The sequence below is a fragment of the Rhincodon typus genome, chromosome 7, assembly GCF_021869965.1.
Source record: "Rhincodon typus isolate 14 chromosome 7, sRhiTyp1.1, whole genome shotgun sequence".
Lineage (NCBI taxonomy): Eukaryota > Metazoa > Chordata > Chondrichthyes > Orectolobiformes > Rhincodontidae > Rhincodon > Rhincodon typus.
Window position 1 is genome coordinate 64,009,281 of NC_063338.1, and position 27,646 is coordinate 64,036,926.

At 41.3% G+C, this 27,646-nt stretch overlaps 1 protein-coding gene across 1 annotated transcript in view; it reads right to left on the bottom strand.

Moving 5' to 3' along the window:
- LOC109928671 (inactive dipeptidyl peptidase 10-like) overlaps positions 1-27,646 on the bottom strand; it is a 618,050-nt gene that overhangs the window by 402,744 nt on the left and 187,660 nt on the right. The window contains exon 4 of the mRNA XM_048599233.1: positions 13,615-13,709. Within this exon, the coding sequence (XP_048455190.1) occupies positions 13,615-13,709 (95 nt within the window). The remainder of the gene's footprint in view (positions 1-13,614; positions 13,710-27,646) is intronic.

Genomic DNA, 27,646 nt, shown 5'->3' on the forward strand with positions numbered 1-27,646 from the left:
AGGAGACTAATATAAAACTGTATTGTTAGTTTTTTTGGAAAGGTAGAAGATCCTTACTGATCCTATTTTCCTAAATCTCTCAAGCTCACTGAAGCATCTGGTGTTACATTCTCATTGACACTAATTAATCTCCCATCAGAAAGAAACAAGAGCATGGAAGTGATCGACATTTCTATCACTATAAGGCTTTACAGTCCTATGCCAACCCCATTCACATGACATAAAAACAACCTTAAAGAGTTTCTTTCCTTCTTGTCCAGGGCAATAAGTTGTGTAACCTACTACCCAGGTTGGTTGATGAGATAGAAATTATATTGACATTAATGTTTAGAATGGGTAGGTGAAGGACGCAAAATTGACAGATGGAATATTGGAACAAGGCAAATCAAAATGAATGGTCAAATTGTCCATGTGGAGATTGGTTGCTTCCGATGCTGTTTCACGGTTGTTAGTCCAATCTATTTTCAATGATCTTTACCAATCCACAAAGTAGAAGTCTAGCCTTTCCCCAAATCAGTCACTACTTGCTCAATCATTTCAACACCAGTAAATGAAACATCAGTGCAATGAAACATAGCCATAAAACTAGAAGTCAACTTAATCGGACAGGAACACACTTTCCACTTGCTGTCAAGTCAGACAAATTAATGGTCATTAGACCTTGCTCACTTCACACTATTTCTAAATCCTTTGTGATCTGACAAAATATTACACTTTCCACTGAGGTTCTTAGCTTTTCAAATTGTATTATACCCCTAGGGATAACAAAACAGATAGTTAAATTCAAATGTCTATTGCAGCAGGGATTTACACTGAGGTCCTTAGCAGAGGTCCATGCTTTATTACCTGATTGAACAACTTGTGACAACGAAGAAAACCTTTGTGCAAGGGTGTTTAATCATTTTCTGAATACAAGTCTAGTTCTGATTATTAAACCACATATGAAGTTAGTTCCTGGGGGAAATCAAACTCAAAGTATTCACATACATTATTCAGGCTAGCCTAACAATAGGTGTCAGCCTTTGTTCAGGGTGGAATTCTACTCAGCTGTGTGTCAGGTGGTAGTGTGTTCAAGTCCCACTCCAAATGCAGCATGTAATGCAGACTGACAATCCAAATCACTTTGGAGTGCTGCATTATCGGAGGAATAATTGTTTGAGGAGATGTTAAACCATAGCCCTTTCTTCCATCTACAATGGATGTAAAACATCTCATGACACTTTTCATTATATAGTTCTACAAGTGTTCTAGTAATTTCTTGAGCATCATTAGAACATATTATCCAATCAGTTATGTTATCAGCAAATTGTCTGCTGTGTGCTCCTACATTATTGCAGTGATGACAATTCTCAATTACTTAATTGATTGTTGATATATTCCAGACCCAAAATGTACTATTTAACTGTAAAGGCTTTTTTTTAATGGCATGAGGCCTGTGGAATTTAAAACATGAAAACTTAATCCTAGGCAAAACAAGTAGAATTTATATTTCATTTTGCTGATATGCATTTGCAGAAAAGTTTTAATTAAAAAAAATGTTTTATGTTTTGTTTCATAATCTAGGAATGTTAGTTTGACTTTTTGCAAGTCAAAATGTTGCTCCAATATTTTTCTCCTATTGTATGCAAATGATCTTGTGCTTTCAAAGATGATATATGGCCAAAACAACACTTCCAACTCATGAAAGGAAACAGATATACTTTTCTTTTACCTAGTAACTGTTATACATCTGAGAAAGTAGAGATTGTTTTGGCACAAGAATTGTATAGTTCTCAGATAATGAACTACAGTCTGGAGCAGCAACCAAATACAAGAGGCCCACATCAATTCTAAAATACATGCCAGTTTCAGGTACACTTTGCTGCTGATAGGTGCCTCTTCACTCAAAGTGGCGAATGCATCAAAATGATGAAATGATCAGGGCAAGATTCCAACATTGACACCAATGCAGCTCCTAATTTAACACTTGTAGAAAAATTGGAGGGGGGTAGTGAACAGTGAAGAAGGAAGGTCATGCCTCACAAGCCTTATTCAATTCTTTAAGAATGTGATAAAACACATTGATGATGGTACAGCAGTGGATGTGGTGTATGTGGATTTTAGCAAGGCGTTTGAAAAAGTTCCCCATAGTGGGATCATTCAGAAAGTAAACAGGCATGGAATTCAGGGAAATTTGGCTGTCTGGACACAGAATTGGCTGTCCAATAGAAGACAGAGGGTGGTAGTAGATGGAAAATATTCAGCCTGGAGCTCGGTGACCAGTGGTGTTCCAGAAGGATCTGTTCTGAGACCTCTGCTCTTTGTGATTTTTGTAAATGACTTGGATGAGGAAGCGGAAGGGTAGGTTAGTAAGTTTGCCAATGACATGAAGGTTGGTGGAATTGTGGATAGTGTGGAGGGCTCTTGTAGGTTGCAATGGGACATTGACAGGACACAGTGCTAGGCAAAATAGCAGATTGAATTTAACTCAGAAAAGTGTGAAATGATTCATTTTGGAAGGCCAAATTTGAATGCAGAATATAACGTTAATGGCAGGATTATTGGCAATGTGGAGGGACAGATGGATCTTGGGGTCCATGTCCATTGATCCCTCAAAGTTGCCACCCAAGTTGATAGGGTTGTTAAGAAGGCGTATGGTGTGTTGGCTTTCATTGGGAGAGGAAATGAGTTTAAGAGCCACAAGGTTATGCTGCAGCTCTGTAAAAACCTGGTTAGAACTCACTTGGAATATTGTGTTCAGTTCTGGTCGCATCATTAAAGGAAGGATGTGGAAGCTTTAGAGAGGGTGCAGAGGAGATTTACCAGGATGCTGCCTGGACTGGAGGGCAGGTCTTATGAGGAAAGGTTGAGGGAGCTAGAGCTTTTCTCATTGGAACGAAGAAGGATGAGAGGTGACTTGATGGAGGTGTACAAGATGATGAGAGGCATAGAAAGAGTGGATAGCCAGAGACTTTTTTCCCAGGGCGGAACTGGCCATCATGAGGGGGCATAATTTTAAGATGATTGGAGGAAGGTATAGGGGAGATGTCAGAGGTAGGTTCTTTACACAGAGAGTGCGGATTGTGAGGAATGCACTGCCAGCGGTGGTAGTACAGTCAGATACATTAGGGGTATTTAAGCGACTCTTGGATAAGCACATGGATGATAACAAAATAAAGGGTATGCAGGTAAGTTTGATCTTAGGGTAGGATAATAGGTTGGCACAACATTGTGGGCCAAAGAGCCAGTGCTGTACTGTTCTATGTTCTATGTTACCTCACAGTACGACAGGGTCTTAATCAGACAGGCCAATGGGCTGAGGAGTGGCAGATGGAGTTTAATTAAGAAAAATATGAGGTGCTGCATTTTGGAAAGGCAAACCAGGGCAGGACTTATACACTTAGTGGTAAGGACTTGAGAGCATTGCTGAACAAAGAGACCTTGGAGTGCAGCTTCATTGTTCCTTGAAAGTGGAGTTGCAGGTAGATAGGATAGTGAAGAAAGCATTTGGTATGTTTGCCTTTATTGGTCAGTGCATTGAGTATAGGAGTCGGTAGGGCATGTTGCAGCTGTACAAGACATTGGTGGAGTCACTTTTGGAGTATTGTGTGCAATTCTGCTCTCCCTCCTTAGGGAAGGATGTTGTGAAACTAGAAAGGGTTCAGAATAGATTTATGAGGATGTTGCCAGGATTGGAGAGTTTGAGCTAAAGAGAGAGGCTGAATAGGCTGGGGTTATTTTCTCTGGAGTGTTGGAAGCTGAGGGATGACCTTAAAGAGGTTAAAAATCATGAGTGGCATGAATGGGATAAATAGACAAGGTCTTTTCCCTGGGGTGTGGGAGTTCAAAACTGGACGGCATAAGTTTAAAGTGAGAGGGGAAAGAAATAAAGGGACCTTGGGGCAACATTTTCACACAGAGGGTGGTAAGTGTATGGAATGAGCTACAGAGGAAGTGGTGGAGGGTGGTACAATTACAATATTTAAAAGGCATCTGGATGGGTATATGAGTAGGAAGGGATAAGAGGGATATGGGGTAAATACTGGCAAATTGGACTAGATTTATATAAGGTATCTGGTTGGCACGGATGAGTTGGATTGAAGGGTCTGTTTCTATGCTGTATGTCTCTATGACTCCATGACTCCAAAAGAACAATAATTTATTTATATTACTTCGATTTCGAATGTGGATCAGTCATTAACTTCCTGAATGTAAATTGACCCGACTCAATGTGCTGAATTTATTATTCATTGTTCCTTTGTTCCCTCAGACTTGAAAAGCAAAGAACAAAGTTACTTCAGAATTCTGGATTATATGTTAAAAAGTGACTATTCCATGCACACAGATGTCAGGCAAATGTGTCTTAATTTCCTCATGCCTGCCTTGTGCTGTCTTTTCCTGCTTTTAAGCATGTCTTTGTGCATTGAAGGTGCTATCTGAGGTCAAGAATGTTAATGCTCCTTGGTTATGCTGTTATTTTGTGAGCTTTGCTGGACACCCTCAGAGCTGTTACGTTGAAGCTCTTAAAAATACTTTTGATCATCTGCTCCAAATGGTGCTCCAAGTTACAGCTGTTGATGGTCAAAGTATCTATTGTGGCATACTTCAAAGTTCAGGTACACAGTTAGTTAAAATACCATAAATGGCCCAAAAATAATCAAAAATGCAAATCGAATTCTGGCCTTTATATTTAGAGAACTCGAATACAACAGAGTAAAAACCATGCTTAGACTGTGATTAGTTCACATCGACAGTATGGGAGCAATATTGGACACCATGACTTAGGATGAAAACATTAACCTTCAAAGGAGTGCAACAAAGGTTTACCAGAATGATACCTGGACGTCATGAATTACATTTTGAGGACAGATTATATAAACTAGCACTATTTTCCCTAAAATGCATGAGCTTAAGCCGTGACCTATTTTGGAATTGTAGAATCCTTACAGCCAATAAGGAGGCCATTTCACCCATCACATCCGTGCTGGCTCTCTGGTGCACAACTCACCTAGTCCTACTCCCCTGCCTTCTCTTTACTCTTTTCCTTTCACTTCTGATAATTGTTGAAGTTTTCAAGCTATTAAGGGGAACAGATGGAATAAAGAGAAACCACATTCAATGGTTGGAAGTGTTACATTCTTCTCTACGTGTATCAATCAGACTTAAAGTTTGGTGAAGCAATAATATGGGTTCTTTATTTGAAGACAACCCCATAAGCAGATATTTTTAATCAGTCTATTTAGATGTATAATGACACACTTCTGATGCAGTTGCAGCTTGAAATGAAGTCTTTGGCTCTGAGGCAACGACACTGACATTGCACAAGAGCGCTTAGACTATATGTATACATGGAGTAACTGTGAAGTTAAGTATTTCTACCCAGTCGCTGGTAGATTCAATACATGTCACAGCACAAATACAACAAATTTTGTTGAAGCATGTAATAACTAACAACAGTTTATTATGCACTTCCTCAGAGGTTCATATACCCATATCACAATACTCTCTATTATGAAAACTGAAGATTTACCTTCAAAGAATCAACTTTTTACATGAAATTTTAAAGAATAAACATTATTTCTCAATGTACTTTAACACAGAGCAACATATTTACAAGTTTCTGAAGTGTATGATTTGTTTGCTTATCCAGCTGTTACTATGCTGATTTTTGCTGAAATGTGCTGTATGCTTGTAGAATGGTGGGTTAGAGTTGCTTTATACTGTGTGGCATCTTAAGCTGTGTTTTCTTCATAATAGGACGGCTCAATGTTTCTTATTGTGGTACTGTTCTGATTTGGCATGTTTCATTGCACTGTCTCGCTAGTTTTGGTACGCATTCTTGACATGATCTTGGTTCTGTGCACATTCTGATTCTTTCTGCTGGATTTCAGATACCATCAGTTGAATGTTGTACTCAAACCCCAATGTTCACTTTGGGAAATTAGTTACTTGCATGTTGGTCATAGACGTCACAATCTTTCCCTGCTTTTCAAGTAATACATTATGTGGTCCTAAGAGTATTAACAAGGGATGACTGTGGAGGGTTGTGTGTATTTGCCTGCCAAGTAACAATTCTGCATTTGTTCTGCAGTATGAAATTTGCAAGTTCAAAATGAGTATATGTATTCACTTATATCACTTCAGGGAGTATAAGATGGAGGGTAGAGTCGAAAAAAATTGTACTGAAAAATTCAGCTATGAGAATACTAAGGACTTCTATACGTAAAGGGTTGTAGATATTTGGCACTTTCTGCCACAATGACAATTGATATTTTAGATCAATTGTTAAATTTGAAACTGAGATTGTGAGTTTTACAGGAAATGATACAAAGCGGTAGTTATGTCAGAGATCAATCATGATCTAATTGAATAGCAGAATCAGCTCCAGAAAGTAAATGACCTACTCTTGTTTCTACATTTCCTACAAATGCATTAACTGGTCCATAGGTCTCTATGTCTGAGGAGGTGAACATTGAAAATTGTGGTCATAGAGTATGGCATTCACTGTCAGATGTTTTCCTTCAATATCATACATTCGGTGGACCTCTGGACCCAGTTTGAACCAGGCTTTAAATCCTTCTGTTGTATCTGCTCACTGACTCCTCCCAGCTCTCAACTCCATCCTTTCAGGATTTTTTTAAACAACCCCCTCCTCATCACGATCAACAACTATCACCTTCCCCACCCCCCCGCCCCACCTTTAATTTGCACTTGCACTTTTCCCCACCTCTACTAATTTAATGCTCTGACCTGTGCATTGCTGGATCTACTTAAATTAGCTAAACATGTATGTTACATTGAAATCAGCAATATGAAGGAACACAGAAGTTCAGCTTCACTTCAGTTCCAAAAGCACTTTTAGAATTTTGAGCCCTTCATATTTAGCATGATATGTTTCTTGCAGAGGTAATTTTACTTTCGTACAGCTGTTAGGAACAAGTGAAACCTTGCGTCAGCAAGTCCAATTATTCACCTACATTGATAGTTTACATTGTAATTCAATGCAAAATTGGTAAAGCTGAATGAGGGATGATCTCTCAGACAGCAATAAAGTCTAGCACTGCACATGCTCCAAAGACACAAAAATGAAAGGGATGCTCTGAAAGATCAAAGCACACAGTGAAGCTGCTGAAATATTAGCTTTTACATTAAGAAATGATAGGGAATTAAGCACCAAAAACTGTCAAGGAAGAAAAAAAATGCTATTCACTATGTCTTCGACATGAAAGAAAGTGTAAATCAACAACACACAAGATAAAACCGAATAACTTATAAATGGAACATTGGGATTCATGCACCACAGATTTGTCAATAAATGCTTTCATCATATCAGACTATGTTTGAAAAGTTTATATAATTGATCAGCTTGTAATATCAATAAATACTGCATTTGATCATTCATCTTGCAGAGGAATTAAAACAAAACACTTAAGCAGAATTATTTCCAAGAAATTACACCATAGAATGCCAATGTATAAAATTTGTCTATCTATGCAGAGTTATGAACCTATTTAAACGAAGTCAGTCAAAACTTCCACTAAAATAGTGCTGAGAAATTATTGGCAAATTTGTTCTCGAAGAGCTTACTTTTTGATGTAATTCAGACAAGTTTGAAAGAGGCCCACTATCTATATGGAATCAGAAGAATTTCCAGGCAGACATTTGGAATGCAATGGGAACCATATGTTTGTAGCACCTGACTAGCAGAAAGAGATGGTTGATTGTTGTCAGCCCAACAAAGAAAACAGTAGGCACCCCTCATGGGACAGATCAGAACTGAGGCTGTTGTCAGTGGTATGAGAGAAAACATTGCAGATAGTCCATTCAATGTACTTCTACCTAATTCTCCTTTTCACATCCTACTTTCTACTCATCACACAACCTCTTTAGATAAGCATGTACCTCTTTTTTCCCCATGCTTTTCATCACCATAGCCCTAACCTAATGCCTTTCTCCTTTCAGTTGTACAAAAGCATCATGTGCAAAATGAAAATGAGACGAATGATGATGAAACACTGTCATTTAGTTTCATACTTACAGACATTCTGGCAATCTGCATAATTTAGTGAGCTGTTGGGAAGCAGGATTGGTACATGGTGAGTAACTGGGCATGGATAGTCCACAGTCAAGGCAAGGGTAAGGGTAACAGAGGTTCCAGATCACTGGATGATGAGCTCAAAATGAGTTCTGCTGCAGAAGGCTCAGATGAAGACTGTGATTGATGCTTGTATATCAGAAAGTCTGAACTTGGCATTTTATCCTATGTTATAGAGACAATCCTATTACAAACTCTGTGGATACTGCTCGTGGATCAAATTTCACCACTCCCCAATCTACTCTTCTTAGAAGTTCTATTCATTATGAACGAGGCCCTTACAACCATTAACTTATTGTGAATGATTGTTTTAACGGCTTGGTCTTAACAGAAATATAACTGATGGGTGATGGCACAATTCCCTTAATGAAACATCCTCAACTGGCTACGTTTTCCATTACTTGCCACATCCTATCTTGTGTAGTAACACATCGTAAAATTACACACTTTGGTCTATGGTCACCTGTGGCACACTGGTAGTCTATCTACCTCTGTGTCATGACGGTTCAATGTCAAGAGTACAATTGTGTCTGAACAAGTTAATTACAAAATATCCACACTGTCTAAGACAGTGCTCCTCTGTCAACCTTTCCTCCTTTCATCATTTCATTTGGTTCATTCTCTCTCCTTTCTTTCAGAATTAACATTCTGGATTGGCTTTCCAAGTACAAAAGAATTTTATCAACAGTATTGAAGAAATCCTTTCCTCCACCAATCTCTACAGTAACTGATGTCTCATCCTTGTTGATTTCAATCACAATCTCAATTCATAGAAATATAGAAAATAGGAACAGGAGTGAGCCATTTCGTCCTTTGAGCCTGCTCTACCATTCAATATGATCATGACTAATCATCCAACTCAGTACACTGATCCCACTATCTCCACATAGCCTTTGATCCCTTTAGCCCTATATCTATCTCTTTCTTGAAAACATTCAACCTTTTAGCAGAAAATTCCATATGCTTACACTTTCTGGGTGCAGAAATTCTCTCCTCATTTCAGCCCTAAATGACCTACACCGTATCTTTAAACTGTGACCCCTTGTTCTGGACTTGCTGGTTATCAGGAATATCTTTCCTGCATTTATCGTGTCTAGTCCCATTAGAATTTTGTAGGTTTCTAGGAGATCCCCTCTCATTCTTCGAAACTTCAGCGAATATAGTCCCAATCAATTCAGTATCCCTTCATTTGTCAGTCCTACCATCCCAGAAGTCAGTCTGGTAAACCTTTACTCTGTTCCCTCCGTCACCACAGCAACCTTGCATGGATAAGGAGATCAAAACTACACACAATTCTCCAGGTGTGCTCTCACCAAGGCCTTATACAATTGCAACCAGACATCCCTGCTTTGTACTCGAATCCTCTCGCTATGAAGACCAACATGCTTTATGTCTCCGTCACCACCAGTTGCATTTGCATGGTTCCTTTCACTGACTGGTGTACAAAGTTACCCAGGTCTTGCTGCGCCTCCCCATTACCCAATTTAACACTATTCAGAAATAATATGACTCATTGTATCTGAGAAATTGAATCTGGAAGTTTTGATTGTGTTCTCTTTCTTCTGAGTGCTTTCTTGTCCTCCTTAAATCTCTTGAGATAAACCATCCAACCATAATCACAGGAGCCTATTTTATCATGCTTTCTCCCATTTTCTTGCTGTACCAATTACAGATAATGGCATTTACGATCACTTCTTTGAGTCGTTTACCACCCACAACACCCACACCTCCCCAACACCTTCCACAGGTCAACACCACCTCCTTCTGTGTGCAGGAATAATATCATTCAATTCACTCACAACCATACTTTCAAATCCTCAATTTCTAGTCTTTGGTGCTCTATTTACCATAATGTGATAGAAAGCATTTATTTAATTGACTGCACCTTCATTTCTACGATTCATGCCCCATTCTCTGTCACCTTGGATATTCTCCTTATATAGCTCAGATCTGTTACCTTATATCCAAAGGCCACAATCTTGAAAGGATGTGATGGACAACTTTAGCCTCCACAGTCAGATCTGATTGGACCACTTGTAACACTGTTGGATCCTATTCTCATGAGCCAGGATTGCTCTTTATTTTTTGAAATGAAAATCCCCTAAAGCAAAGAAAATCTTAACTTCTTTTCCCCATCAAAAATCGTCTTCCTAAATCCCTGTCCCTTGAACCCTCCACTCTCACCTTCAACAAGTGAGAAATATCCCTGGACTTCTTTGTCACTGAATTAAGACATTTCAATCAGCTGCCTCTGGTGTATTCTCTGGTCTACTAATCCAGGTGGTCAAATATCCTTTAATGGTCCTTGCTTTAAAGCTGAACTCACCTTTTTGAGTTTCTCTCCTACCTTCCGGTCTCTCTGTGAGAACAACTTGCCTTTCAGGCCCAAATCCTATTCCGTCAATCTTTTTCTCACTATGGTGCTGGCTATTCAACTCTATTCTTGGGTCTCATGTTAACCAATATTATAAATTGTTCTTTCTTTTCAGGTTATGTCCCTATCTCCTTTAAATCTTCCAATATCACCCCTTTCAAAAAGCCTTGTCTGCAAAACTACCAAAACAGCTCTTATCAAAGTCACAGTTAAAATTATAGAATCACTGAATCCTTACAGTGTGGAAGGAGGCCATTAGGCCCATGATGTCTGCACTGGCCCTCTGAAGAGCATCCCACCCAGACCCACCCTTTCCTGGTGACTCCATGTTTAGCATGGCCAATCTACCTTACCTGCACATCTTTGGACTTGGGAGGAAACCGGAGCACCTAGTGGAAACCCACATTGACACAGGGAGAACGTGCAAACTCCACATAGACAGTCAGCCAAGGCTGGAATCAAACCCAGGTCCTGGCACTGCGAAGCAGCAATGCTAGCCACTGAGCCACGATGCTGCATTAGTTAGCATCCAATATGACTGTGATAAGGTAAATTTCCTCTCTTCCTAAACCTGTCTGCAACCTTTGAGATAATTGATCACATCATCTTCCTTTGACCTTCTCCAGTGTCGCTCATCTGGGTTGAACTGCTCTCACCTGGTTCCATCCTTAAATATTTAATTATCCCAGAAAATCCCTTGCAATGGATCCTTTTCAAATTCCAAACTTAGTTCTTGTGTTTCTCAAGGATTGATTCATGGCCCCCTCCGATTTCTCTTCTAAATGCTACTACTCAGCAATATTAGCCAAAGGCATAGCATTTTTTTAATATTTTCACTGAGGACACCTATCACCACCTCCCTCAACTTCTCAGCTGTTGCTAAAGTATCAGACTGATTATCCAATAAACAATATTGATTCATAGAATTTTCCTCCAATTAATGATTGGGAAGAACAAATCCATTGTTTCTCTGCTCCAATTTCTGCTCCCTATTGAAAGGCTTCATTCCTCTATCTGGCTACAATCTGAGATTAAGTTGGCATTATTGAAACATTGCTTATGCATTTGATCCTGAAGAGAGGTTTCAAACTCACAACATGCTATTACTATGACATCTTATTTCCACCTCTATAAAAGCATCATGACATCATCCCTGGTGTATCTCTCGTGCTACTGAAGTCTCCATTTAAGGGGAAGTGATTGTCGAGTGGTATTATCACTGGCCTGTTAATACAGAGACCCAGATAACATTCGGGGACCCGGGTTCAAATCCTGCCATGGCAGATGGTGGAATTTGAATTCAACAAATTATCTGGAATGAAGAATCTTAATGATGACCATGAATCTGTTGTTGATTGCTGGAAAAACCCATCTGGGTCACTAATGTCCTTACCTGGTCTGGTCTACATGTGACTCCAGACCCACAGCAATGTGGTTGACTCTCAACTGCCCTCTGGGGATGAGGGATGGGCAACAAATGCCGTCTAGCCAGTGATGCCCTTATCCCATTAATGAATAAAGCTAAAAAAAACTACGCCTTTGTTCCCTGCAGTATTGACTATTCCAATGCATTCCTGATTGGTCTTCCACATTTACATACACTGTATGCTGGAGGTCATTCAAAGTCTCTGCTGATTGTATCTTAACTCAGAGAAGATCGATTTTGATATCATTTATAATGCTCACTGACCCTCACCAGCTCCTAGTTAAACAATATCTTGATATTAAAATTCCCATCCTTGTTTACAAGCCCCTTGAAGGCCTTGCCTCTCCCAGTCTCTGTAATCACTTCCAGCTCCACACTTTGAGATATCTACTGTCCTCTAATTCTGGCTATTTGTGCATTTCCATTATGAATTTCTCCGCCATTAGTGGTCATGCCTTCAGTTAAAGAGGCTCCAAACTTTGAAATTCCTTCAATATACCTCACCACCTCACTTTTCTTGTTTAAGATGTTCCTTTAGGAAAACGCTTTGACTCAGGTTTTTGCCATCCAACCTAACAGCTCCTTGCATTATTTGGTGTCATCTTTGGTTCTATATTGCTTCTAATCAACACATTGCTATTTTTGGGCCAATAATTTCTACTGGGCAAATATGGATTTTGGCAAGTCACCTCCTTCCATTAAATCTCCACTCAGATACAATCCATTTTACTACTCTGACCTGTTTTTACTATTCCTACCAACAAGAGATTCCAAGAACCATGACTATAATCAGTGTGTGTGATAGCAGCAGTTGTTCAAGTGTTCTTAGAAGTATTTTGAAGTTATATAAACAGCAAAGAAAAATCTAATATTCTGAGGAAGGGTCATTGGACCCGAAACATTAACTCTGATTTCTCTCCACAGATGCTGCCAGACCTGATGAGTTTTTCTGTTTTTGTTTCTAATTTACAGCGTCCATAGTTCCTTCAGTTTTTGTTAAAGGAACAGCATATTCTTATCTAAGCAATATGTCTCTAAAAATTGTACAATTTTACTGAAAACAATGTGGTTTCCCTTAACCGTAATTGGAAATAGCTGCTTTGTGGTTTGTCTTTTTCACAATTTATTGCCAGGAACAGAAACTGAATGAAAGCAATGTGGACTGAGATGGAAATGGCACACTCCACTTACATATATTATGAGGCTCTGACATCAACGACATAGTATACTGTGTGGAGTCTGGTGTAAAGATACTTTCTCACTGTTTAGCATCATTGCTCTGCCATTTTCAATCGTTGATTTTTCTTTTATTCATGTATGGAACATGGACATCGCTGGCTGGCCAGAAATTTATTGCCTATCCCTAGGTGCCCTTGAAAAAGTGGTGGTCAACTGCCTTCTTGAACTGCTGCAGTCCGCAGCTCATTGGGTAAAAGCTCTATGTTTGCAAAGGGGTATATCCCTTATTTTGTTGACTAACAACAAATATTTCAGCTTCCTGTGATTCCAATGCAGCAGTTTCATCCCTTTAAAAATTCCAAAAAATACAACAATGCTGGAAAACTAATGCATTTATAGATGTCTGCATAGGGGAATACATGGTTTGTGATTCTCTTTGATACACATTCTTACTTTTGAAGTTTGTACAATTGTATACAGACATAATAATCACTTCTATGTGTCAGCAAAGTTAAAGCCATTCAGAAATGAAAAAATAAATATGCAAATTAATTTACTTACAAAGGTGCTGTTTTCCAGCAATACAGTAGTTTCATTTGTAACTATATTCAGTTTGATCACATGCCCATCTCTGGTCCGATATACCACTTCGGCATCTATCAAGAGAATGCAAAGCAATTCAGATTTTTGTTTTTAACAACACATCTTAATTACAAATTGAAATGGGACATCAGTTTCATATAGAAAGAAGAAGAGGAATTACAAACAGCTTGCTATAAATACACAACAGACTATTAGCATTTGAAAGAAGAAACACAGAGACCATTCAGATCTTTCAATAGTCTGAGAAATTATTTTCACTCAGAACTTTAACCCATCTTTTCTCTTTGCAGATGTTACTAAATGAACTGTATATTCCCAGAAGTTCCCATTTTTGAAGATCAATTTTAGATTGGGACAAATCAATTTAAAGTTTAAGAATTCTTGAAAAAAAAACACAAAGATTATCTATACACTAATTCCTTTCCATCAATGCAATGTATAATTTTCAAAATAAATTTATGCATTTTTATGATTTGGCCTTTAATCACTAAACAAAAATCAACATTTTGTGAATTATCTACTGTTAACTGCAATTTAGGAAAAAAGGCGAGACATCTATTTCTTACAAAAACTTAACAGTATTCAAGTGATGAACAGATGACTTCATCCATTTTTATGTTCTTACGTGATGTTTATTTTAGTTAGGTATTTATCCAGTTTCATTTCAAAAGAAACAATTACTGTTGGCAGGGACCTGTCCCATAAATCTAACATTTCATGGGTGAGATAGAGACAATTAAGTTCCTTCAATCAATATCTTCCCATATTTCCAGCTGATGTACATTGATACTGAAACAAAATATAACATGAAAAATGAACATTGCTCTGAAGCCATTTATTTTATCACTGTCATATTAAGCAAATATTACTAAACAATGTTAACAATATATGCACTAACACAGATTGCTTTTTTTGTGTGATTGTATACTTATGTCACCCCTTTCTGGCTGGTTCCATGTTCCTTTTGTAAAAAAAGTTACCAACTTTTTTTTTATTCATTCATGGGACATAGGGGATGCTGTGAGACTAGCATTTCTTGTTTATCCTAATTGCCTTCAAACTGTGCGGCTTGCTAGGCCATTTCTAGTGACAGCTAAGAGTCATAGGTTTATAGAGATGTACAGCACAGAAACAGACCCTTCGGTCCAACTTGTCCATGCCAACCAGATATCCCAAATTAATCTAGTTGCATTTGCCACAATGTTTTGAGTTTGAAGTAACATGCAGGCCAATTCAGGTAAAAAAGGTATTTGTCCTTCCCTACAACAAACAATATTAGTTGTTATGGTCATCATAACTGAGAATAACTTTATAGTCCCAATTTATTATTTGAATTTATATTCCACCATCTGCCATGGTGGAATTTAAGCCCATGTCTCTGGAAGAGTTCTGAAGAAGGGTCTCTGGACCTGAAACGTTAACTCTCATTTCTCTCCAATGATGCTGCCAGACCTTTTCTATGAATTTCTGTTTTTGTTTCAGATTTCCAGCATCCTCAATTCTTTCTTTTTTTTTCCCCTGGAAAATTAGCCTGGGCCTCAAGGTTACTCATCCAGTGCCATTACCACTACATTACCAACTCCCTCTAAAGGAATTATCTCACATTTCAGAATGTTAGTGCTTGTCATATAGAACATGCAAACAGGCACTAGGCTAAAACAATCCACTGCTGCTGCTATAAGAACTTAACTCTCCATAATCTACAAGCAGAATGAAGAACAAACATCTTAACTATACCCATTGAACTTTTGGATCTGTCTCTCATAGGTCCAACATTTTCCAAGTTCCATTGTCACAAGTAGTGCCTTTAGTTGGAAGCCACAACTCTGTCACTTCTTGCACCTCATGATCTACAACCCACGTTTGTCTTTGCACTTCTCACTTCTCACCTTCATTTGGATCCACTCTTCTGCTTATCCCTGGGTGTCTATTCATTGCTCACATTCAGCTCCATAAAGTATGTATGATTGCTGCTAAGTAAAAGGTGTTCTGTTCTTTTATTTCTCTTTCCTCTATCTTTATTATATTAAATCGTATTGACTTACATAAAGGTGGCATTACACAATTATCAACAGATCAGTTCTTCTCAAGTTATTTGACTTTAGGGGCAACACATTTGTCTATTTCTGTTTACATGTGTACCTGCCAGCTGCTGAATATTCCACTTGCCCCCTTACTACACTTACACTCATTCAGGAATACACTGAAATGCTATTTAAATATCCTGAAGATTTTCAGGTTGGTAGGTAATAAGGAAGATCTACGGCAATATGCCAGCTATAGCTGTAAAATGTAGGCATTGCTTGGATTCAAAAAACAAAAGAACAAAAGAGAAGTGCAGCACATGGGCAGGCCCTTTGGACCTCCAAGCTTGTGCTGATCATCACGCCCTAACTAATCCAAAAACAGAACCTTCTGCCCTTATGCAGTTCATATCCCCCTATTCCCTCCCTATTCATGTAACCATCCAAATGCCTCTTAAATGTCCTCAACCTGCCTGCTTCCACTGCCTCTTTGGCAGTGCGTTCCAGGCTCCTCCCACTCTCTACATGAAAAACTTCCGTTACAAACCTCCCTTAAACTTTCACGCACCATCCTGCTCCCTGGCCAACATCTCTGTCTCTGGTTTGATGCAGTGTTCCAGCGAAGCTCAACGCAAGCTGGAAGAACAACACCTCAATTTCCGCTTGGGGACCCTGCAGCCCTCCAGACTCAATATCGAGTTCAACAATTTTAGGGCCTAAACTCTCCCATGTCCCAGCCTCCTACTCCACACACCAGGCCTTGTTATCACACTGCCTGCCATTACACACTACTTGTTGTTAGTCACTAATAGTACCCTTTAACAACCATTCACCCTTTCAGCCTGACCGTTATCAATTCCTTTGTCCAACTGGTCTTCTCTCTCTTAAGGCTCTATCCTATTGTTTACTCCCTACCCTATGCACCTCCCTATTTTCTGCATATAAACTGACGTTTTCCCAGCCACCATCAGTTCTGAGGAAGGGTCACTGGACCCGAAATGTTAACTCTGTTTTTTTCTTCACAGATTCTACCAGACCTGCTGAGCTTTTCCAGCAACTTTGTTTTTGTCCCTTAAACTTTCCCCCTCTCACCTTGAACCCATGCCCCCATAATTGAAACTTCAAATCCTCAAAAAAATGTTTGACTATCCACCATATCTATGCCTCTCATAATTTGTAGACCTCTATCAGGTCTCCTCTCAGCTGCCATTTTTCCAATAAAAACAATCCTAGTCTTTTTAACCTTTCCTCATAGCCAATGCCCTCGAGAGCAGGCAACATCCTGGTGAACCTTCTCTGCACTCTCTCCAAAGCTTCCACATCCTTCTAGTAATGTGGTGAGCAAAACTGCACACAATACTCCAAATGTGGCCTAACAAGGGTTTTATATAGCTGCAACATGGTTTGCCAGCTGTTGTAACTCCGTACCGCAGCTGATGAAGGCAAGCATGCCCAATGCCTTCTTAATCACTTTGGCCACCTGTGTTGCCACTTTCAGGGAACTGTGGACCCGCATGCCCAGATCCGTCTGTATGTTAATGTTCCTAAGGCCTCTGCCATTTACAGTATAATTCACACCTAAATTTGATCCTCCAAAACACATCACCTCATATTTGTCTAGATTAAGTTCTATCTGCCATTTCTGTGCCCAAGTCGCCAATCTATCTATATCCTGTTTTATCCTTTCACAATTGTTGGCACTATCAGCAACTCCACAAAGCCTCATGTCATCTGCAAACTTGCTAATCACACCATACCCATTTTCTTCCAGATCATTTATATATACTACAAACAACAGAGGACCTAAGACTGATTTCTGTGGAACACCACTGGTGACCAGTCTCCATTCTGAAAAACATCCTTCCACCAATACCCTCTGTCTTCCATGACCAAGCTAGTTTTGCATCCATCTAGCCAGCCCACCCTGAATCCCATGTGATTTTAGTTTTTGTACCAATCTGCCATTTGGGACTTTACCAAATGCCTTACTAAAGTCCATATAAACTACATCTATAGCCCATCCGTCATCAATTACCTTTGATCACCTCTTCAAAAAATTCAATCAGGTTGGTGAGACATGACCTTCCCCATATAAAACCATGCTGCCTGTCACTAACTAGTTCACTTTCTTCCAAATGTGCATATATCTTGTCCCTCAGTACCTTCTCCAAGAGCTTCCCCACCACAGATATCAGGCTCACCTGCCTATAATTTCCTAGATTATCCCTGGTTCCTTTCTTAAACAAGGGAACAACATTGGCGAATCTCCAGTCTTCTGAACCTCACCTGTGGTCAAAGAGGATGTGAAGATATCTGCTAATGCCCTAGTATTTCTTCCCTTGCCTTTTGCAGTAACCTGAGATATCCCATCTGGTCCTGAGGCCTTAATGCGATTTAGGATACCCAAAACTTCCTCCTTCAATATGTTGACATTCCCTAGAGTATGCACACACTAATCCCTGATCTCAACATTATTCATGTCCTTCTCCTTGGTGAATACCAAAACAAAGTACTCATTAAGGATCTCCCCCACTTCCTGGGGCTCCACGTGTAATTTCCCTCCTTTGTCCTTGAGTAGGCCTACTCTTTCCCTTGCTACCCTCTTTCTTCTAATATATGCATAAAAAGCCTTGGGATTCTCCCTGACTCTGTTCGCTAAAGGCATTCCATGACCCCTTTTAGCCTTCCTAATTCCGCGTTTAAGTTCCTTTCTACTTTCTCTATATTCCTCAATGGCTTTGTCAGTTTGTAGCTGCCTAGATCTGTCGTATGTTTCTTTTTACCTTTTGACTAAGCTTACAATTTCCCTTGTCACCCACAGTTCCTGAATCCTGCCATTCCTATACTTCAGTTTTATAGGGACATGCATATCCTGCACTTTAATCAACTGGTCTTTAAAAGCTTCCCACATGCCAGATGTAGATTTGCCCTCAACTAATTGCTCCCAATCCATATTCCCCAGTTCCCGTCTAATTTGGATGTAATTGGCCCTTCCCCAACTAAGTACCCTCACCCAATGGCCACTCTTGTCCTTGTCCATGACTACTCAGAATCTTATGGTGCTATGGTCACTAAGCCCAAAATGCTCTCCGACTGAAACATCAATCACCTGTCCTGGCTCATTCCCTAATTCCAAGTCTAATACGGCCTCCTCTCTGGTTGGATTGTCAATGTACTGTCTTAAAAAGCCCTCCTGGATATATCTACCATCCGAGCCCCTGGCTCCAAGAAGGTCCCAGTCAATGAGAGGAAAGTTGCAGTCACCCACCACAACTATCCTGCTTTTATTTTCCGCATCCTTCCAGTATCTGACTACATATCTGCTCTTCTGTCTCCCGAGGGCTGTTGGGAGGTCTACAGTAAACTCCCAATATTGTGATTTCACCCTTCCTATTCCTGAGCTCCACCCATAATGCCTCACTGCAAGATCTCTCCGCTGCGTCCTCCCTTAACACAATTGTGATGTGATCCCTAATCAGCAAAGCAACTCCCCTACCCCTTTTGTTTCCCTTTCTGTCCTGTCTAAAACAGTGATATCCTGGAATGTTAAGCTGCCAGTCCTGTCCCTTCTTTCATCATGTCTCTGTAATGACAATAATATCATTAATCCATGCAGTAATCCAGGCTCTTAGCCCATCTCTTACCTGCTATGCTTCTTGCATTGAAGTAAATGCACTCCAGACCTCCAGTCCCTCTAAGCCCCATGACTTCCCTCTGACTGCTCTTACTCTGCGCTATGCATATCTCAGTCTCTCTTTTGTCCCAAGTCCCTGCATCTACTGGCCTGTTGTTCTGATTCCCATCCCCGGCCACACTAGTTTAAACCCTCCCAAAGACCTCGAGCAAACCTCTGCCCAGGATATTGGTGCCCCTCTCGTTCAGGTGCAATCCATCCTTCCTGTACAGGTCCCACCTTCCCCAGAAGGTATCCCAATGATCCATATATCTAAAGCCCTTCCTCCTTTCTATAGAATCCCTACAGTGTGGAAACAGGCCCTTTGGCCCAACGAGTCCCCACCGACCCTCAGAGCATCCCACCCAGACCCATCCCCCTGTAACCCATCTAATCTACACATCCCTAAACACTATGGGCAATTTAGCATGGCCAATCCACCTAACCTGCACATCTTTGGACTCTGGGAGGAAACCGGAGCACCCGGAGGAAACCCACGCAGACAAGGGGAGAATGTGCAAACTCCACACAGACAGTTGCCCAAGCGTGGAATCGAACCCAGGTCCCTGAGGCAGCAGTGCTAACTACTGAGCCACCGTGCCTCCCCAATACCAGCTCTATAGCCACGTGTTCAACTGCAATCTCTGTTCCAAGCCTCACTAGCCTGTGGCATGGGTAGTAATCCTGCGATTACTACCCTGGACGTCCTGCTTTTTAGCTCCCTACCTAATTCCCCAAATTGTCTTTGCAGGACCTTTGCAGGTCCTCTTCCTTCTTCTTATCTATGTCATTTGTGCCAATGTGAACAATTACTTCTGTCTGTTTTCCCTCTCATTTCAGGATGTCCTATATCTGCTCAGAGACATCCAGGGTCCTGGCACTAGGGAGGCAACACACCATCCTAAAGTCTTGTTCACAGCCACAGAAACGCCTATCTGTGCCCCTCACTATCGAGTCACGTCCTACTATCGCTTGCCTAGATTTTTTCACACCCTGCCCTACAGCAGAATCAGTTGCAGTGCCACAGGCCTGGCTGCTGCTTGTATGATCTCCTGAGAGGCTACTTTCCCCCAACAGTATCCAAAACGGTATACCTGTTTGAGATGGGAGTAGCCACAGGAGACTCCTGAACTACCGGCCTGCCTCTCCTGGCAGTCACCCATCTATCTGTCTGAACCTGTTATGAGACCACTTCCCTGAAGGTAGTACCTATCGCTCTCTCTGCCCCCTGTATACACCACAGTGTGTTCAGCTGCTTCTCCAACCTAACCACGCAGTCTATGAGGAGTTGCAGCTGGTCACACTTCCTGCAGATGTAGTTGTCAGGGACACTAGACTGCTCCCTCATTTCCCACATCCATCTGCCATCTCTGCCCTTGATGATCCTGTGCTATCAGGAAGGATTCCACAAACAGGGCCGCTCCACATTCGTGAAGAGACCCAGTTCGGAAGTCTGGGCCAGAAATGCAAAACTCTGTCTTAGTGTAAAAGAAAGCAGAGTGGCAATTCAAGAAAGCAGAACAATGTCTCTCTACTTCCTCAAGAGGCTAAGGACTCTTAACAATTTTTACAGATAGACCATAGAAAGCACCCTGTCTAGATGCATCACAGTGTGGTACAGCAACTGCTCTTCCCAACGCTACAAGAAACTACAGAGAATCATGAACATAGCCCAGTCCATCACGCAAACCAGCTCTCCATCCATTGACTCCATCTATACTTCCCACTGCCTCAGGAAAGCAATGAACATAATCGAAGACCCGTCCCAACCCGGTTATTATCTCATCAACCCTCTTCCATCAGGCAGAAGAAATAAAAGTTTGAATATACGTATGAATAGATTCAAGAACAGCTTCTTCCTCCATGTACCAGACTTTTGAAGGGGCCTCTTTGCGGCTGTAAAACTGTATTCTGCACTCAGTTCTGCTACCCTGATGCGTCTTGTATAGTACGATCTGCCTGTATGGCACACAAAACGACACTTTTCACTGTGTCTCGTACACATGACAATAAAATCAATCAATCAATGGCTATTGCCACTGCTCAGAATATTTGTCTCATTGTTGAGCCATCAGAGTGATCATTTTTACTGTATGCCAGGCAAGAAAATAGCAATCATTTTGGTGACATTTAACAAAATATTCATTTTCATCAAAGGACAATAAGAATCTTGCAACAACAAATTAATGTAAATTAGCGAGATCATTTAGTTCTAATTTTCTCGTGAAAAACTGCATCAGGATGACATAGTGTATTTGAAGCACAAGAAGTTACCAAGCAGTTAGGGAAGCAAATGTAATGTTGGTGTTGACTATAATGGGATTGAATATACAAGCTTGAAGGTCTTGCTACAGCTGTACAGAGCCTTGGTGAGACCATATGGAGAGTACTGCATACTAAAGAAGTTATAAGCTTGCATTGTAAGCAGTTCAGCAAAGGTATACCAGGCTAATTCCTTGGATGAAAGGGTTGTCTTATGAGGAAAGGTTGAGCACCTTCAGTCCATGTTCATTGGAGTTTAGAAAAATGAGAGGTGATTTTATTGAAACATGATAGACTCTGAGGGGGTTTTACAGAGTGAATTTTAAGACCATAAGACCATAAGACATAGGAGCAGAAATTAGGCCATTCGGCATATCGAGTCTACTCCGCCATTCAATCATGGCTGATAAGTTCCTCAACCCCATTCTCCCGCTTTCTTCCCGTAACCCTTGATTGACTTGATAATCAAGACACTATCTATCTCTGTCTTAAATGTACTCAATGACCTGGCCTCCACAGCCTTCTGTAGCAGTGGATTCCATAGATTCACCACTCTCTGGCTGAAGAAGTTTCTCCTTATCTCTGTTCTAAGGCTGTGCCCTCGGGTCCTAGTCTCTCCTACAAATGAAAACATCTTCCCAACATCCACTGTCCAGGCCATTCAGTATTCTGAAAGTTTCAATTAGATCCCCCCTCATCCTTCTAAACTCCAATGAGTATAGTCCCAGAGTCTTCGAACGTTCCTCAAATTTTGAGGGATAGTGGGGCCAGGCCAAATGTAAAGACCAAAATGACATTAGCCATTATTTTACAAATGGTGGAGCAGGTATGAGGGACACAATAGCCTAATTCTGCTCATATTTCTTATTATCTTACAATGCAAATTTAGCTATTTTTGAAGCAAGTTTTGTGTTTCAAAACTCAACACATTTAAATGCTCATCTCTGTAACTTTGGAGGTCTTGTAAATTTTTAATCAGCATTTTATTCCTCACTATAATACTGGAAATGATTGGGATTCAATATATGCATTGATTTACTAGGTTTAGTTTGTAGATAGGTACAAATTCAAATAACTGGTCGGCATGGACGAGTTGGACCAAAGGGTCTGTTTCTGTGCTGTATATCTCTATGACTCTAAGAATATTTAGATAATACATGGAAGTCAGCTGGAGGTGGAGGTCGAGTAACTAAATCACACCAATGAAATTCAAAATTCACCGTATCATACTTTTTTGCACATGAATCTGCAGTGAATGCTATAAAATGCTGGTAATAGGAAAGGCTCCTTTGATACAACATTTTCAATAAAGGAGGATTAAAATGGTTTATTCTATATTTTCATGTAACATGTTATTCCTCTCCTGTAGAATACATGTAAATGTCTGTTCAACAGTGGTATAATGACTGCACATCTTGTTTAATGAAGGAAATTATTGTCTAATAAGTGGTGTAGATATTTCTATTTTCTTCTGATAGTTTTCCAATTTAACTGCTCAAATACTTAATAGTGTAAAGCAATCATCCTGTGTTCACACTAATGAATTGTTCATCTTTTTTGAGCTAGTTGTCTTTTCACAGAATTCATTATGAAAACTGACAGTCAAATTCCTGATTTCTTTCTCTCCGCCATGTTTCACATAATTTCAAATTTCACATTATTCCAGGTAGCTGAAAATAGTGGGAACAAAGTTAGCTATTGTTTTCCTCTCTCTGTTCACTTGTTAGATGGCTTTCAATCTTCTTGAATGCTTGCTCAGGAGAAATAATAAAGTTATTGCTGAAAAATAGATGGACTTGTCAGCTTGGCCTGATTGGATTTGCTTCCTAGAATTTGAAAAGTCTTTTACTGTAAATATTTACTTAAGTCTCTAGCCTTTTCTTCTGAAGTAAGCAGTTTAGATTGACGCAAAAATGTTGTCCAAGGCAAATATATCTACAAAGAATTTAGAACAGCCAAAGCAATCTCCACAGTTTAGTAGAATTCAGCTACAATGAGAAAAAGATAGTTACTTTCTCCAAAAAAAAGGCACCTATGGCATCCTGCTGGTCACATCCTTCCTTACAACACAGGTGGAAGTACTCGCCACTTCCAAGATCTCTCAGGATTCCCAGTGCCGGCATTACCGTTAAAGTCCTAATCTGCATCCAATCAAGTGCTGCAAGTTAGCAGATGCCCCCATCTCTGTGCATGTAATTGAGGGAAACCAAAAACCGTTCCCAGGTCACATAAGTAGGATGGCTGAAATTCCATTGCACATTTGTATATTTACTGCTCTTTAAGAACAAAACTACACACCTTACCAGTCCTAGCCTCATCCGATCTTTTTCCAGTGTCTAGTGTAGCCCAACATCCTCTCATTAGTCAATGCAGGATCATAACAGGAAAGCCTTCATACATTACAAGACACTGGCTTTTATTCAGTAACAACATAAACAAACAATAAATAAATGGAAGCTGTATTTGACTATGACAACAGGCAGAGACTGCTTGCATTTCAATCAACAACAAATTTACAGTAAATGAGTAATCACTGCACCCAATTCACACCTCCTGCCAATGATGTCCATGACGTCCTATCTGTGTTGTTGTGCTGAACAGTGCAGTGCTCGAACATGGTGAAGGTAATGTTCTTCTTGCACAAAGTCCTCATCCTTCTCCTTGAAAGACTGTCTATTCTCTTCAGCATCCATCACATCCTCTCATTGCCTGCTCCAGATGTGCAGAGCACAGCGCACAAGTATTATGCAGTACACACTTCCTATATTGCCAGCTTCTTTGCTGGCTGATCCAAGCAGCAGAACCTCACCTTCAGCAGGCCCTGGTCAGAGGATGGGCTGCATTTTATCTGCACTCTGCCTTAGTCAGGAGGATCAATAACGGTGTCATCAAACATGTCTGCGGACTGTAGCCCTTTTCTCCCAGTAACCATCCTTATCAGGCATCTGGCCCTTGAAATGCAGCAGAAGTATGAAAGTTTGCAAGGGTATAAACATCATCCAGCTCCAGGGAACTTGAGGCTTATTTCTAAATTGTGGTACTGATGATCTCAAATGACTTGCTCACTGATGGAATTGAACACTTTCCTACTGAAGAACACAGCCGTTTGGTGATAATGTGTTTTCAATGCAACATGTATACAATCTATAGGGCCCTGCGCTGTGGAAATTCAACTATTTTGACAAAGCCTACTGCCCAGGCTGCAGCATTGATCTTGTCCTGGGAAATGGGATAAAGCGGTATGATCTGTCACAGTTTCCATTGGTAACAGCCTTTATACCTTTATGGGGAAAGGGTTTTGAAATCCCACAGTGGTCCCTACTAGCTTCTTCGAAGCAGACAGTTGCATAAAGGTTTAGTGCAGCTATCACCCTGACACATTGGTAACTATTTAGTAATACTAATTTTTTTACACGGTTATAAATTCAAAAATGCATATTAATTTACCCGAAGATGTCTCCTTTTCTTTATTTGTTCTTGAATGTGGGCTTTGCTGGATTGGCCAGGATTTATTGTCAGTCGCTACTTGCCCCTGAGAAGGTGATGGAAATCTGCCTTCTTGAACTGTAGTCTATTTCAAAGAATCATAGAAACCCTATAGTCTGGAAGCAGGCTGTTTGGCCCATTGAACAACACCAACCCTCCGAAGACCATCCCAGCCCCAGCCACACCCACACACATGGCCCCACCCCCAGCCCCCAACACTATGCCTGTAACCCTGAATTTCCCATGGGTATGCCACCTAGCCTGCACATCCCTGGACACAATGGGCAATTTGGCATGGCCAAACCACTTAACATCTATGGACTGTGGGAGAAAACTGGAGCACCCAGAGGAAACTAATGTAGACACTGACAGAATGTACAAACTCCATACAGACAGTCGCCTGAGACTGGTGACCCTTCCTCAGAATGTCCCTGTCCCTTAATTCCCAATTCCCTGCCACGGCTGACCCATTGTGTCTGCCTGATCCTGTCCCACTGAACTTATCTCTGCTTACCTTGACTCGGCTTTTCCCCCAAGTCCATGAACTCCCACCTATGTCCAGGACACCACTCATGCCCTCAATCTCCTCCAAGACTTCCAATTCCCTGGCCCCCAACACTGCATCTTCACTATGGACATCCAATTCCTGTACACTCGTATCGCCCACGTGGATGGCCTAAAAGTCCTCCGCTTCTTCCTCTTCCACAGGCCCAACCAGTCCCCCTCCACTGACACCCTTATCCGCCTCACCGAACTCATCCTCACCCTCAACAACTTCTCCTTCAACTCCTCCCACTTCCTACAGACTAATGGGGTGGCCATGGGCACCCGCATGGGCCCAAGCTATGCCTGCCTCTTTGTAGAATATGTGCAACAGTCCCTCTTCCGCTCTAATACTGGCACTATCACCCAGGTCTTCCTCTGCTACATTGACGACTGCATCGGTGCTGCCTTGTGCTACCACGAGGAGCTTGAACAGTTCATCAATTTTACTAACACCTTTCACCCCAACCTCAAATTCACCTGGACCATATCCAATACCTGCCTCTCCTTCCTGGACCTCTCTGTCTCCATCTCTGGTCACCGCGTCGAAACTGACATCTATTTTAAGCCCACTGGCTCCCACAGCTACCTAGACTACACCTCCTCTCACCCACTTTCCTGCAAGAATGCAATCCTCTGCTCCCAATTTCTCCACCTCCACTGCGTCTGCTCCCAAGGTGGGGCATTCCACTCCCGCACGTCCCAGATGTCTTCCTATTTCAAGTACTGTAACATCCCCCTGATGGTGATCAAAAATGCCTTCAACCTCTCTTGCATTTCCCACACCTCTGCCCTCACATCCCCTCCCCCAAACACAAACAAAGACAGAATTCCCCTTGTCCTCAAATATCACCCCACTAACCTCCGGATTCAATGTATCATTCTCCGCCACTTCCGCCACCTACAATCTGACCCCACAACCAAAGATACATTTCACTCCTCACCCCGATCCACCTTTTGTAGGGGCCGCTGTCTCCACGACTCCCTCGTCCGCTTCACACTCCCCACTAGCCCCACTACCCCCAGCATCTTTCCCTGCAACTGCAGGAAGTGCTACACCTGCCAGTACACCTCCCACCTCACCTTCATCCAAGGCACAGAACAAACCTTCCACATTAGACATTACGCCTGCACATCCATCAACTTGGTCTACTGTATCCACTGCTCCTGATGTGGCCTCCTCTACATCGGTGAGCCCAAGCGTAGACTCAGAGACCATTTTATAGAGCATCTGCGCTCTGTACATGACAAAGAACAACAGCTTCCGGCCGTCAACCATTTCACCTCCTCCTCCTTCTCCCTGGGTGACATGTCCATCCTGGGCCTCCTCCAGTATCACAATGATGCCACCCGCAAATTGGGGGAGCAACAGCTCATATTCCGCCTTGGCAGCCTGCAGCCCGATGGCCTAAACATAGAATTCATCAGTTTTAAAATCTCCCCATCCCCGGCCTCATCCCATGTCCAAGCCTCCCTGTCATTCCTGCCTCCTTGACCTGACACAACCTGTGCATCTTCTCTCCCATCTATGGGCCCCTCCCATCCCACTGACCAATTCCCACCACTCCCTACTGCACTCACCTATCACCATCCCACCTACCTTCCCCAGCCCGAACCCTCCTCTCTCTATGTATTTCTGAGCTCACTTCCCCCTCCCCATTTCTGAAGAAGGGTCCTGAACCAAAATGTCAACTTTCCTACTCCCTTGGTGCTGCCTGGCCTGCTGTGTTCTTCCAGCTTCATACTGTGTTACCTCTGACTCCAGCATTTGCATTTCTTGCTATCTCTTAGTGAGCCAGAATTTTTTTTTACCGACAATTGACAATGGTTTCATGGTCATCATAAGACTTCTAATTCCTGATTCTTTATTGGGTTCAAATTCCACCACCTGCCATGGCCAGATTCAAACCTGAGCTCCCAGAACATTAGAGACAACAAGGTGCAGGGCTGGATGAACACAGCAGGCCAAGCAGCATCATAGGAGCAGAGAGGCTGACGTTTC